General features: G+C 33.9%; 1 protein-coding gene across 1 annotated transcript; it reads left to right on the top strand.

Annotated features, from left to right (window-relative positions):
- Positions 1-1,042: 1,042 nt before the first annotated feature.
- LOC129951424 (uncharacterized) lies at positions 1,043-1,447 on the top strand. The gene has a single exon (XM_056063559.1). It carries the CDS (start codon positions 1,043-1,045, stop codon positions 1,445-1,447), a length of 405 nt encoding a protein of 134 aa, XP_055919534.1.
- The last annotated feature ends 12,831 nt before the right edge of the window (positions 1,448-14,278 follow it).

Below are 14,278 nucleotides of genomic sequence, written 5' to 3' on the forward strand. Positions count from 1 at the left end.
CATTTTTACGTTCCCTATACATGAAAGGGATCCTGCTGTTATACTTTTGGCTGTGCATCTTGAAAACGGACAGCGTGTTTACTTTACAGAAGAAACTGCACTACAACAGGCTTTGACGGCTCCAAAAACAACTCTTACTCAATTTTGTAACCTTTGTAGTCGACAAGAGGCTGTTGGTCAATTCGCAAGGACGTTGATGTACACTGATGTTCCTAAATTTTTTACATGGAGTAAACAATCAAAGAATTAGGAACCGCGGAAACGAGGAATTCCAGTACCAGGATTCGCTGATATATTTATGACAAAAACATTAGGTCGATTATATACAGTTTATCCTAAGCAACGCGATTGTTTTTTTTACGTTTATTACTGGTTAACGTCCCTGGACCGACGTCCTTCCAATATTTGCGAAAAGTCAATGGTACTTGATACGACTCTTTCTTCGATGCGTGTCGTGAGTAACTTTTATTGGAGGATGATAACCATTGGGATCTCACACTTGCAGATGCAGCACTGAGCTCATCTCCACAACAAATTCGTCAATTATTTTCAATAATATTGACAACGTGCTTTCCGTCTGATGCATCTGCTCTGTGGAAGAAATATAAAGACTTAATGAGTGAGGATATTTTGCATCGGACTAAAATTACTAATCAAAATCTTAATATTGAATTCTCCGCCGAAATGTACAACGAGTCATTAATAATGATTGAAGATATTTGTATTCTTATTTCCAACGTGCCGTTGCGGAAAATGAACAATTACTTACTGCTGAACAACGAAATGTATATGATCAAATTAACGTTTCAATTGCAGCACAACAAGGTGGATTCTTTTTTAGACGCTCCAGATGGCACTGGTAACACATTTCTTATCGCACTGATACTTGCGCGGATTCGACCTCAAAATCATATTGCATTGGCCATTGCTTCATCAGGCATTGCAGCAACGTTACTTGATTGTGCATTCAGCACTTAAATTACCTTTGAACGTTCATACAAGCAATCCCGAAGCAATGTGTAACATAAAGAAGCATTCAAGCATGGCTGAAGTTTTGAGAAAATGTAAAATTATTATCTGGGATAATTGTTCAATGGCCCACAAGCATTCGCTTGAAGCTCTCGACAGGTCCCTGAAAGATATCAAAAATAATGCTCGGCTTTTCGGTGGTGCCATACTGCTGCTGTCTGGTGATTTCAGACAAACATTACCAGTCATTCCACGCGCGACATATGCAGACGAAATAAACGGATGTTTGAAAGAATCGTATCTATTGCCAAGTGTCACTAAATTATGCCTTACTATTAATATGCGCGTTCCACTTCAAAACGATCCATTAGCGTCAGGATTCTCTGAACAATTGTTAGACAGTGGCAACGGTAAAATTCAATTCTATGAAGATACACAATATACTCGACTTCCAGAGAATTTTTGCAACCAAAGATGAGTTAATAACAAGTATCATTCCAGATTTAAGACATAATTATACTAATCATGCTGCGTGATCGAGCTATTTTAGCCGCAAAAAATTAAGATGTTAACGCCATCAATTTAAAAATACAAAAAGAGGCTGGGATGCGACCCACACTGATAACTTCCCATCCCTTCTGTCGATTTGTCTTGCTTAAAAGTTTGTCTATATGAATTTTTACCAAATTTGCGCACTATTTTTTGTAGATTTTATTTTTTATGAAAAAACGGACTGTTGGATTTTAATATAAAAATTTCTGAATATTGAAAACAATATTTTCTCTGAAATAAAATAAGTTTGAAGCCAATATTTTTAATTTTTGAAAATCTATTTGAGTCGAAAGTAAATTTTAAGCAAGTTTTAGTATTGTTTTTTCTTAGAGTTTTATTTTGTGTAAAAAAACTGTCAATTCGATTTTTTTCAAAATTTTATCGAATGTTGAAAACAATATTTCTTATAAGATAAAATAAGGTTGAAGAAAATATTTAAATTTTTTGAAGAGATATTTGAGTCAAAAATCAATTTTCACCAACTTTTGGTAATTTTTTTTTAGTTTCTTAATTTTTTGCACAAAAACTGTCAATTCGATTTTTTTTCAAAATTGTATTGAATGTTGAGAACAATATTTGTTGAAAGATAAAAGTTGTTAAAAGCCAATATCTACAATTTTTGGAAAAATATTTGAGTCGAAAATCAATTTTTACCAACTTTTATACATTTTTTTTTAGGTTTTTATTTTTTGTAAAAAAACTGTCAATTCGATTTTTTTCAAACTTTAACTGAATGTTGACAACAATATTTTTTGAAAGATAAAAGTAGATTAAAACCAATATCTCAAAGTTTTAAAAAGATATTCGAGTCGAAAATCAATTTTTACCAACTTTTATTAATTTTTTTTTAGGTTTTTATTTTTTGTAAAGAAACTGTCAATTCGATTTTTCTCAAAATTTATCCTAATGTTGAAAACAATATTCCTTATAAGATAAAATAAGTTTGAATCCTAAATTTTAAGTTTTTGAAAAGATATTTGAATCGATATTCAATTTTTACTAACTTTGATTAATGTTTTTTTTTAGATTTTTATTTTTTATAAAAAAAACTGTCAATTAGATTTTTCTCCAAATCTTATCAGATATCAAAAACATTATTATTCGTTGCACAAAATTGTTTTGGAGATGAAATCATATTTCAGTCGTAAAATTTTGGAGGTGACAAATTTTTTTTTCAGTTTTATTGATTTATAAAAAAAACCGTTATATTGATTTTTTTCAAAAAATATACTTGTTTGGTATCACCTTACAATATATTATATAAAATTTAATTCAAGTCTCTAGCGTTTTCGGTTCGTAAGATATTTAGGGTTAACCAAAATGTTCACCTTTTTTTCAAACTGCTATGGTAAAAAAACCACCGACGCAATTTTCTTGAGAGCCCTTTTTGCATCTTTCTGCCTTATTATCTGTATAACAAAATTTATTTGAAATCGATATCTCTTCTGGTTCTTGAGCTATGGACGACGAAAAAAACGTCGCGAACGTACGGACGTACGGACGTACGGACGTACGAACGTACGTACACACGCACGCACAGACATCTTTCTAAAAATCTTTTATTTCGACTCTAGGGACCTTGAAACGTCGAGAAATGTCAAAATTTTCAATTTGACAAATCGGACCCATTACAATAACTTCCTATGGGAAGTTAATAGTCATTGCCTGGTGATGAAATTACATTTAAATCGATTGACACTGTTGTTGATCCTGACGAAGTTGTCAACTATCCTGTAGAGTTTCTAAATTCACTTGATTTACCTGAAATGCCACCACATAATTTGCGACTGAAAATTGGCTCACCTATAATTTTGCTTCGAAATTTAAATGCCCCAAAATGTGTAATGGCACGCGATTAGTTGTAAAAAAAATCATGGGCAACATTCTTGAAGCCACTATTTTAAGTTGTACTTTTACCACGGATCCCAATGATTCCTGCAGATTCGCCTATACCATTCAAACGTTTACAATTTCCAATCCGCTTGGCATATGCTATGACTATAAATAAGTCACAAGGTCAAACAATGATAATTTGTGGCTTAGATTTAGAAAACCCATGTTTTTCTCACGGCCAATTATAATATGTTGCGTGTTCCAGAGTTGGAAAACCATCGAATTTATTTATTTATACACCTCAGGGTTTAACCAAAAATATTGTACATCCAATGGCATTACGATAAATTAGAAATAAAATAGTTTGAGTGTAAGCTTTTTTACCTTTAATTAAAACAAGTTGAAGATTTCATTACACATACTCACACGCTATCGATTAGTCTAATTGTAATAAATTTACATGTAATGACGTTTGATATTGTCATAACATTTGAATAATAATTTTCATCAAAATGGTCCAGAATGTTTTAGCTTATTAAAAAAAGTTTGAAATTTTCAAATTAAAGACGTGTAGACAGGACAACGTCTGACGGGTCCGCTATTGTTTATATAAAAATATTAATAAATACCTAAAAATGTATTTCAATTCATAGAAGAATGTCAATCAAAGCATTTATAAACTTTACTCTACTCCATTGCAATTTAAACAGAGTTAAAAAAGCACAAGATCGAGGTATCGGATAACTTTTTCCACAGTTGTTGTAATGACACGGTATAAAAAAAGATGTTTCTTTTCCTGAGAGCTCTTGAAGGAACAGGAATTGGGTAAAGTGCAAGCAGCATAGAACAATGGATACGTCTGTAAATTTTCAAATCGTCAGCAAATAGTAAATTTGCCGAAAATTAGACACAGTCGGAAAGTTCGTTTAAAAAAGAACAAACAAAAGTGGTCCGAGATGGCTTCCTTGTGGTATGCTATCTCGGACCACTATCTTGTTGAAACCATGATAGGTCTTCTGTGTCCATGTTATTCAATTCAGGCCTAAAAAAGCCCATGAACATCGGCCTTTAGCAATCATCGCTGAAACTGTTTTCTACGAAGCATGTAACGAAGAAGCATCCAGCTTAAAATCCACACAAAACAGTAGTTTTATTTTGTTGCATTTCAAGATGATTAGTGTCTTCCCTGATCTGTTAAATTTGCTTATTCACGGTGCCCATTCATCCAATATTGGGCCATATCGCTATAGATGATTTTTCGACCAAAATTTGGATCAACTTCCAAAAGTCGTTTGGTTTCATCTCCTGGATCACTTAGATTTTCTATGAATGCTGGCAGAAATAACGATGCAATATTGTGGTCTTCGACAGGATAAGTTCTTGTGAGCGACGCGAAATTGATTGCCTCAAATTCTGCTGCACACTTTTACAACCAGCGGCGATGTTTTTGGCAGACCCTTCGTTTGGTTGACATACGGGTGTTGGAATATTGGCCATGAAACGTCATCTTTTCTGCTATAGAAAACAGCCATTTTGAAAAAAAAAGTATCACTTTGAACGTGTTGCTAGACGCTGTAGCTTTTAGAAGGTATTTTGACACAAAGTTATAAAAAACAATTTGCCCACCACAAGCTGTCAAAATAAACACTTCCCTATACGAAACCCCTTGTGAATCCATTTTTGAAATGAATATTCTTAGTTTTAAGAAAAGTTTCTTCCTTTTTATGGAAAGAAGTTAATAAAAAAATATTTAGAAAGATTTCACTGTAAAAATAAAATTCAAAAAACTAAAAATGATTTCATGAATTTATGTTAATTAGATACAATGGCTATATTGTAAGAGTGCACTTCCAGAAACTCCCTTGAACTATTTCCAGAAACCGTGTTATGGCTTCTTCTCTAACATTCTCCTCTTATAAGGATTTTCTCGGAAAATCTACTTTTTCTCGTAGATGGATTGGATTTACAAAACAAAATATTTATAAATATATTAAAAGCATTGTAATGAAATTTATTTTACTATTAAAAAACCCACTTACTTCATTTAGCATCAAAATCTCATCCCTTCAATATTCGAATAAAATATATGTTTAGAACATAAAACCCCCACTTTTCTTGTAAAATATACTTTTATAGAAAACCTTACAACATCTCTATAAATGTACTATATCACTTTCTTCTTAAGACCATCACTATACCATTTTCTATAAATACCACCACCACCATACACCATAACCATTTATTTCTATAGTATTGAATGAATCAAAAGAAAAAGTTTATATAGCTATAATTTCTTATTTGAAATATTCCCCCAGAGACCTTATATTGGTCGAATGCTTTCAAATAAACTCCCATCAAACCTAATAAACTGCGTTCTTGCATTAAATATTTAACACGTTTAAATGTGCGGAAAGACCCAAACTTGAAGATTAACTACCCATAATACCCAGAGTTTCACCGTGCGTCGTCAAGTCGTCGAGCGAAACGCGGCGGTGGTCGTCCTTCGGTCGTTCATTTTCTTGAACTTGATTGAAATATAAATGAAAACACAAGGTAATTTTGGTAAAATGAATAGCATTGCCCCGCTGAACATCAACAGAGCTAACATCATCAAAGAGGGTCATATAGAAGAGAGGTGAAAAACAAGTGGGAGATGGTATTTCTAGAGTCAGGACGAACAACGATCAAATACGAGGAAGACACGCACTAAGGATACGAAAACGAAGTCAGAATATTGAAATCGAACATTATCATCATCGGAGAAGGTTGCGGCGCTCGGTTTTGGGTGATTCTTAGTTTTTCTAAGTCTTAAAAAGAAAAACCCAAACAGCAACCAAATCAGAATATCCAAGAAAAAAAGGATCAATGTACGTAACATAATAATAAAAATCCTTCAAAAAAGAGCATAAGTGAAAAGTTCTTCCGAGAATCCTTATACCCGTTTACGTTTCTTACCATCATCAGTAGAATGGCTCACTGATTGTTTTCCGTATTCTTTCTGTCATCATTTACTAGAAGTATAGAAGGACCTATAACACAACCACCCTCCTTTGAAGTTGAGCAATGCAATCGATGATGTTTAGAGAAGTCCTCACCTCCTCATACCTAATCTGAATTGAAAGTAAAAATCTATACAGGAAAAAGTGCACACAAATAAAACAAAAATAAGAAAAAGGAGTTAAGGGAAAAGTTTCAACTTCTCTGCTCTACTCTGTTGCAGGTCCTTATGGCTAGCGCAAAACTAACGAACTTAATGGATTTCATCGAAACGTGACATGCAGACAGCAAATAATAATGGAAAATGCACCCTCAAGCTCTCCCTGTCTCTCGCACTCCTTGAAGTCTTTTCTACAGAACAAGAACCAAAAACGATAACTGTATACCATCAATATGAGGAGATGGAGAGGAAGAGAGTGTATGAGTTTGCAAAGTATATGGAACGAAATGGAATGCTGTCCTGGATCTCAGAGCAGCATTATTGTTATTAAAAGAAATGAAGGAAACTTGAAGATATACCTTCATATCGTCGACGACGTCGTCCTTGGATTTACTGAATATGGCCTGAGTTCGAGCGATAGATAGGTTTCTTCGCCATCACTTCTTTTTCTCTCTTGTCCCCTGATGTGAGGGTGTGTTGTAACTTGTGTAAGTTTTTAGTTCCTTTTTTTGATGTGAATCACCACAAATCCATAGGAGTTTTCACTATTTTACCCGACTCGTATAGGTATATATATCCTTTCAGGGCACTGCTGTCTGTTATCAATTGTCTTCAGATACTTTTGGATTGTCTTTTAGATCATCTCTTTTGGAAAGTTGTACGAAGTTGACGAAGAGTGTTTACTGGAGGATAGGTATAGAGGCGGGGGTTGTATATGGGAATGTGTCTTTATTTTGGTGAGTATTTTTAGAATTATCCTGTTTAATTTTTCGTCTATGAACTTCTGAAGTTTTTTTTTGGATTGAGAGGCAAGAACTTAATTGTAAGTAATTGATTCACTCAGGAGTGTTTTTTATTCTTTAAGATTGCCTGAAAAAGAAAAATGAATACTTTTATATTAAATATTAAACAAGTAATGGAGATATCCATATCACATGTTCATATGGATATCTTCATTATTAATTAAGCGTAGATGGCTTCAATGGTTTTCTTTGGAATTCGTTAATTAGCAACAGGTAATATTTAAAGGCAGAGTACGATGATCGTTTTCTAATTATTGTATGCCAGAAGTTCAGGTTATTTATACAAAAGGGTTTTCCAATGAGGACACCATTTGCCCAATCGGAGAACGTACGTCGTCGCTACAAATGGTATATCGGCTTAATTTCTTGAGTCAACTTGATATGTTTTGGGTCTTTGAATCGTTTATCGAAATTTTTAATAGGAGTTTATTGGTTTTGAAGTGAATTTTTTAAACGTGTGTTTGCTCCCACTATTATTTCAAAATCTTCGGAGAGACATTTTCCAGATAAGAGCTGTTTTATTATGGTCCCATGGTATATAATTTGTTAAAGAGACTTTCTTGCAGTATAGAGTCAAAGGCTACAAAGAAAGCATAAAGCTTTTTATTTTTGTTTTTATAAAGATCTCTGTTAAGCTTAACAATGAAAATATCTGGTCTAGAGTCGAATAGCCTCTTCTCAATCCGGCTTGGTACTTATGCAAAATTTGATTGTCTTCTGCCCACTGACATAGCCTTTTATACAGAACTGATGAAAAAAGATTGTCTGACTAGCGGTATTTTCATATCACCTTTTTGTAAAGCAGATATACAATAGATTTAGGGAAAAAATCAAGTAGTTTAGCTCTTTCAAAAATGTTGTTAAATGATATTGTGGACATGTTTTTGAACTCGTGTGTGCTCTTTTTAAAGAATTCAAACGGTGTTCTGTCTTCACCTCAAGCTTTATTATTTTCGGTGCTGAATATGAACTCTTCTTCTCCAACAACGTTGTTTAGTTAAGTTTAGTTAGTTGAATCGACTTCAACATTTTAATAAGTAAGTAAGTTTATCTTAAGCCTTTAATTAGTTTGGCCGATCGACGTCTACCAGACTGACATTTACATTTTAATTTGTATAATAGTAATACAAAATAAAATCTAATAAAACGTTTTCAAAAGGAATTTATAAAAATATCCGATTTTGTAAACTTAATCGAGTTTATTGAGGATTTTAGGTTGTTTGCCTTGAATGGAGTATCAAAAAGTGATAATGAATGAAACTTTACTTATATTAGCAGTCAAAGGTGACTGGCTTGATATTGTAAAAGATTTCAACGTTATTCCTGCTAACTATTCATCACATTTTCCCATTTGTGTCTCTTGTGAGTTTAAATCCATGCTAATTAATTTTCAAGAACAAAACGATAACAGTTTTTCAAAATTGCGCTGGATAAAAATATGTGTAAAAATTAGCTCTTAATATGATTCAATGGAGGGATGCTAAAGAATTCTAGAAAAAGGTATGAATTTTAGGTAACCAAAACAAATCAAATGTTTTTTCCAATCAGTATTGAAATTATTAGCTCATATTTTGAAAAACTTACAAAAGTAGATCCTAACCAATCTTTAATATGTTTTTCGTTACATTTATTTACATCGATGAACTACACACTCCGTTTTTAATTCCAGAACTACTCTTTGCCTTAGAAAAATGAAAAAAAGCTTCGGTTTAGCTCACAATTTTGAGAACATATATTGTTCTTTCTTAGCCAAGTGTTTAACGAAGAAATTCGAAAGAATTTCCAAAGAGTCATCCATTTTAGCGATCTATAAAAAAGGAGAACCCAATCTCCCCAAAAACTACAAATGTATCTCTGTTCTCAATTCATTACGGAAACTGTTTACTCAGATGCTTTATCTAAAACTATAACATTTCAAACTTGCAGGTGTTGGGTTATCAACAAAATTTTTATGAATATATGAGAAACTTCTTTTAAATACAAGAGCGGTAGTTTCTTATGGTAGAACCTCTTCGCAGCAATTTAAGACAGAAGTGGGTGTCCCTCGAGGTTGCGTTTTGAGTCCTTTGCTCTTTTCACTTTGTATTTACGACATTGGAGACAGTGTTGCAGGGGATGCCTTTATATGGGGATGACCTTGCCATTCATACTTATAATCCGGTAACTCTTCAACAGCAAATTAACAAACTTAACCAGTAACTCTTGGGACCTTCATATGATACTTCAAATTTGAAGATAATGGTTTTTAGGTTTCATAATCATAATGTCAGAAAAGACAGTTCTTGGAACCTTAATGTTGAAAGAATAGAGATAGTTATAAAATTTAAATACTAAGGTTTTCAATAACACAACATTTAAAAATAGGACCTGATATAAAAGATAAAACATCAGTTGCGAAATCAGCCATTAACTGCATTTGGTCATGTTTCTTTTAATAACAAATGCATCGAACATTCAAAGTATTTGATGCAACAATTAAAAGTTCACTCTGTTATGCTAATGAAGTGTATGGTTACGAAGTATGTGAAGTCTTTGAAGTTATCCAGAGATATTTCTTCAAATTTATATATTTAAGGTCCATTTAAACACACCTAACTATGCAATATATGTCGAGTCTGGATTACCTCCAATTTTCTTAAAAAACAAATCTCTTTGCTAGGCAGTTCGCCGCCAATTCAACTCTGCCAGTGAGTGTTATGACTCCGCTTGTACTTGAGCGAGTTATTGATTCTATAAGGCAAATCTTTTTTCGCACTCGTACTGTAGCGAGAGTCCTAAAAGATCTTAACAAACACAAATCTGCTGGTCCCGATGGTATCCCTGCTATTGTTCTGAAGAGGTGTTCTTCATCGCTGGCAAAACCACTGCGTAAGCTTTTTCATCTGTCCTACTCCTCAGGTCTCGCTCCGAGCAGATGGAAGACTGCATTTGTCCAGCCTATTCCCAAAAAGGCGAGTCTTCCTCACCGTCTAATTATCGACCGATTGCACTTAAGTTCCTTTTTTCCAAGGTAATGGAAACGCTGATTAATTATCAGTTCAAGAAATATCTTGAAGAACGGAAGCTCCTTAATGACCGATAGTATGGCTTTCGTAGCAATAGGTCCCCTGGTAATCTCATGGTTCATCTCACCGAAAAGTGGAACAAATCTTTACATAGTTTTAGAGAAAGTAAGATTATTGCACTAGATATTTCAAAAGCATTTGATAGGGCTTGGCATCAGGCTCTCTTATCGAAAATGCGTGCTTTCGGTTTGCATGAATCCCTACTTCATTGGATTAGTAATTACCTTTCGAATCGTTCAATACAAAGTTGTATTGGATGGATTCAAGTCTGAAAACCACAAAATAAATGCTGGTGTACCCCAGGGCTCTGTTCTATCTCCAAAACTCTTTCTCATTTTTAATATTGATATCCTGTCTAATTCCATACATTGTTTCGCTGACGATAGAACTTTTAGCTTTTCATATCCGTTTCACATCCAGACTCACATCCCTCTTCTTCAGATGTGGAACTGCAACGACAAAATATGATAAGCTCATTAAATTCCGACCTAAACAGCATTGTACAATGGGGAATAAGAAATCGCGTGGAATTTAATGTTTCGAAAACGCAATGCTGTCTTGTATCGTAAAAGCGAAATATACCCCCCTGCCATTATCCATAAATGTCACTTGCATCGAGGAAACTGAACATCTCGATATTCTTGGTATGTGTATCACCAACCACCTTTTGTGGAACGATCACATACGCGATGTCGCCAAAAATGCCGCAAGATGTTTGGGTTTTCTAAGGTGATGCAAGAAGTTTTTCTCCCCCTCTGATCTGGCTGTTATTTACAAGACTTATATACGTCCAAAGCTCCTGCAACTCACTTAAGCCTCCTGGATAGTATTGAACTTAGAGCATTTAGATTGATTGGTGATATTACCATCATAAGATCATTTACGTCACTTGAACATGGTTGAAATGTTTCTTGTCTCACGCTTTTTTACCGTTATTTTAATGGTTTATGCTCTAGAGAAATAGCCAGCTGCATTTTTCCCTTAAACAGTTCAACCGTAATATTCGCGCTTCTAGGAATGCTCATCAATATACCCTCGAGCCCATACTCGGTCGTACTGTCAAGTACAGAAATTCGTTCTTTAGCCGTACTATGCGAATGTATAATGCCTTGCCACGCTCTGTCTTTCCCAGCTGTTGCAATATTCAGGAATTCAAAACTAACCTAACAAAAGATGCGATAATAATCTCCAAAGAAAAGTACTAATGATTGCACTTTTGCGTTGTTACTCGCCGTTCAAAGATTGGCAAGAATTGGCTGCTAAATATAATACAACATTGAATTTAGCCTTTAATGACTTTGGTTCATGGAAGGATGAATTCTATGACTGCATCTCAGCAATTGACGAACAAATATTTCAAAATTATCTGAACTGTGCTAAAGAATCCATGTCAAGAACGACATACAGCCAACTGAATCATTGTTTGGCGGAAGCTAATTATTTTCGAAATGAATTCACAGTTAACGGGACGAGTTTAATATTTGAGATCCGAACTGAAATGCTAGAGCTAAATTACAGACCCCATAGGGATGATATTAATCATAATTGTAATCAAATCATCACTTCCTAGCAAGATGTCCAATACTCCAAGAAATTCGACGTTTATACTTTAGGAAAAGCTTTCTTTCTACAGAAGAGAGTTACTCAATTATAAATGGTGAGTGTGGTTGGAAAGTTTTTATCCGATTTGTTACTGAAGCTATTGCATTTATACTTTATATGTTGAAAAAATAAAGATAATGATAATAATAATAAAATTGAATTTAACAATTTTCCAAATAATTTTGTATACATTAAAAACTTTCATTCATTATAAATGTTGTGTATCGTAAAGCAATTAAAAAATATTGTTGTAAAACTTTGTACCCTCGTTCTTTACTCATCAATTTTATGGTTTCCTCTAAACTAAGTACATCAATTCCAAAATATCTCTTGCGGAATTCTTCTAGAATTGGACAAAGTCCCAAAAAATGGAACACGGCTTCAAGTTCTCTTCAATTGCATAGACCTCACCATAGAGGAAAATCTTGACAGTGAGGAATAAAGTTTAAGCTGAGAAGTTCACCTCTGACTTTAGATTTTACTGATGTTGCGCATGGTGTGATCGGCCAAGAAGTATGTAGGTCTTTTTTTCTTCAGTTTATATTGAAAAATTTGATGAGCAATCGTTCGCAATTTTACATCATCATTCACCTAAGCATGCTCGGAATCCTGTTTTCTCCCATCTCCATAATTCTTGCCACATAATTAAAGTGTAATTTGAGAGTATTCAAGAAAAGGGGGCCTATTCCGGTTTTGAAGTGCAGTAAATACTCGTAAATGGGTGTCGTATTCTAAGGGTTAAGGTGCTTTTGGTGAAAAAACGGAGGAACTTTTCCACTGCATCGAACGATTAACATACACCCACACTGGTGGTCCGCAAAAAAGAATTGCAGTTGCAGTTCTCGGAACACTTTTTATTTAGTAGTATGTGAAACATCATCCTACACAGAACGAAAAAAGTCATCCTATTGACTATTTTGGTAGTCAATATGACAATTTGGTAGTCAATTTTCAGCCGATAACCGCGATAGTCAATAGAACAATTTTCGGTTGTCAATTTTGAGATCTGAAATTTTTGTACAATTTAGTAGTCAATATGACAACTGCGGTAGTCAATATAACAACTTTGGTTGAAAGAAATTGAAACTACGGTTGTCGTATTGACTAACACAGTAGTCAATATGACAACTATGGTAGTCAATATGAAAACTGCGGTAGTCAATATAACAACTGCGATAGTCAATACGACAACTGCGGTAGTCAATATGACAATTGCGGTAGTCAATATGACAACTGCGGTAGTCAATACTACAACTGCGGTAGTCAATATGACAATTGCGGTAGTCAATATGACAACTGTGATAGTCAATATGACAATTGCGGTAGTCAATACGACAACTAAGGTAGTCAATATGACAACTGTGATAGTCAATATGACAATTGCGGTAGTCAATACGACAACTAAGGTAGTCAATATGACAATTGCGGTAGTCAATACTACAACTGCGGTAGTCAATATGACAATTGCGGTAGTCAATATGACAACTGTGATAGTCAATATGACAATTGCGGTAGTCAATACGACAACTAAGGTAGTCAATATGACAACTGTGATAGTCAATATGACAATTGCGGTAGTCAATACGACAACAGCGGTAGTCAATACGACAACTAAGGTAGTCAATATGACAACTGTGATAGTCAATATGACAATTGCGGTAGTCAATATGACGATTGCGGTAGTCAATACGACAACTAAGGTAGTCAATATGACAACTGTGATAGTCAATATGACAATTGCGGTAGTCAATATGACAATTGCGGTAGTCAATACGACAACTAAGGTAGTCAATATGACAACTGTGATAGTCAATATGACAATTGCGGTAGTCAATACGACAACTAAGGTAATCAATCCGCGGTTGTCATATTGACTACCGCTGTTGTCATATTGACTACCGCAGTTTTGTGTTTTGTGGACTCACCCCGCTTGTTTCCAATCTGTAAAATCTTCAAAATTTAAATTTCATTAAAAACAAAATTTGTTTTTTAGTGATAAACACATTTATTTAAATAGATAATTTCCATATTTTTTAATATTACTTATATACTAAATACAACGCATACAGTGTTGGACAAAACTAAAACAGCTTAATTTGTTATTTTAATTTTGTTTGTGTTATTTCTTGTGTTGAAATGATGTTTCTTGTTTACTTGTTTTTCTAACTTAATGTGCTTACTTTATATATTTTTTTAAAATCATATTATTTTGAATGTAGTTAAAAAATGAAAAACTGTTCAGAAATAGTAAAACCCAAGAAATAATACACCACAAATAAAAACAACAGAGTTACTTC

The sequence above is a fragment of the Eupeodes corollae genome, chromosome 1 (genome assembly GCF_945859685.1).
Source record: "Eupeodes corollae chromosome 1, idEupCoro1.1, whole genome shotgun sequence".
Lineage (NCBI taxonomy): Eukaryota > Metazoa > Arthropoda > Insecta > Diptera > Syrphidae > Eupeodes > Eupeodes corollae.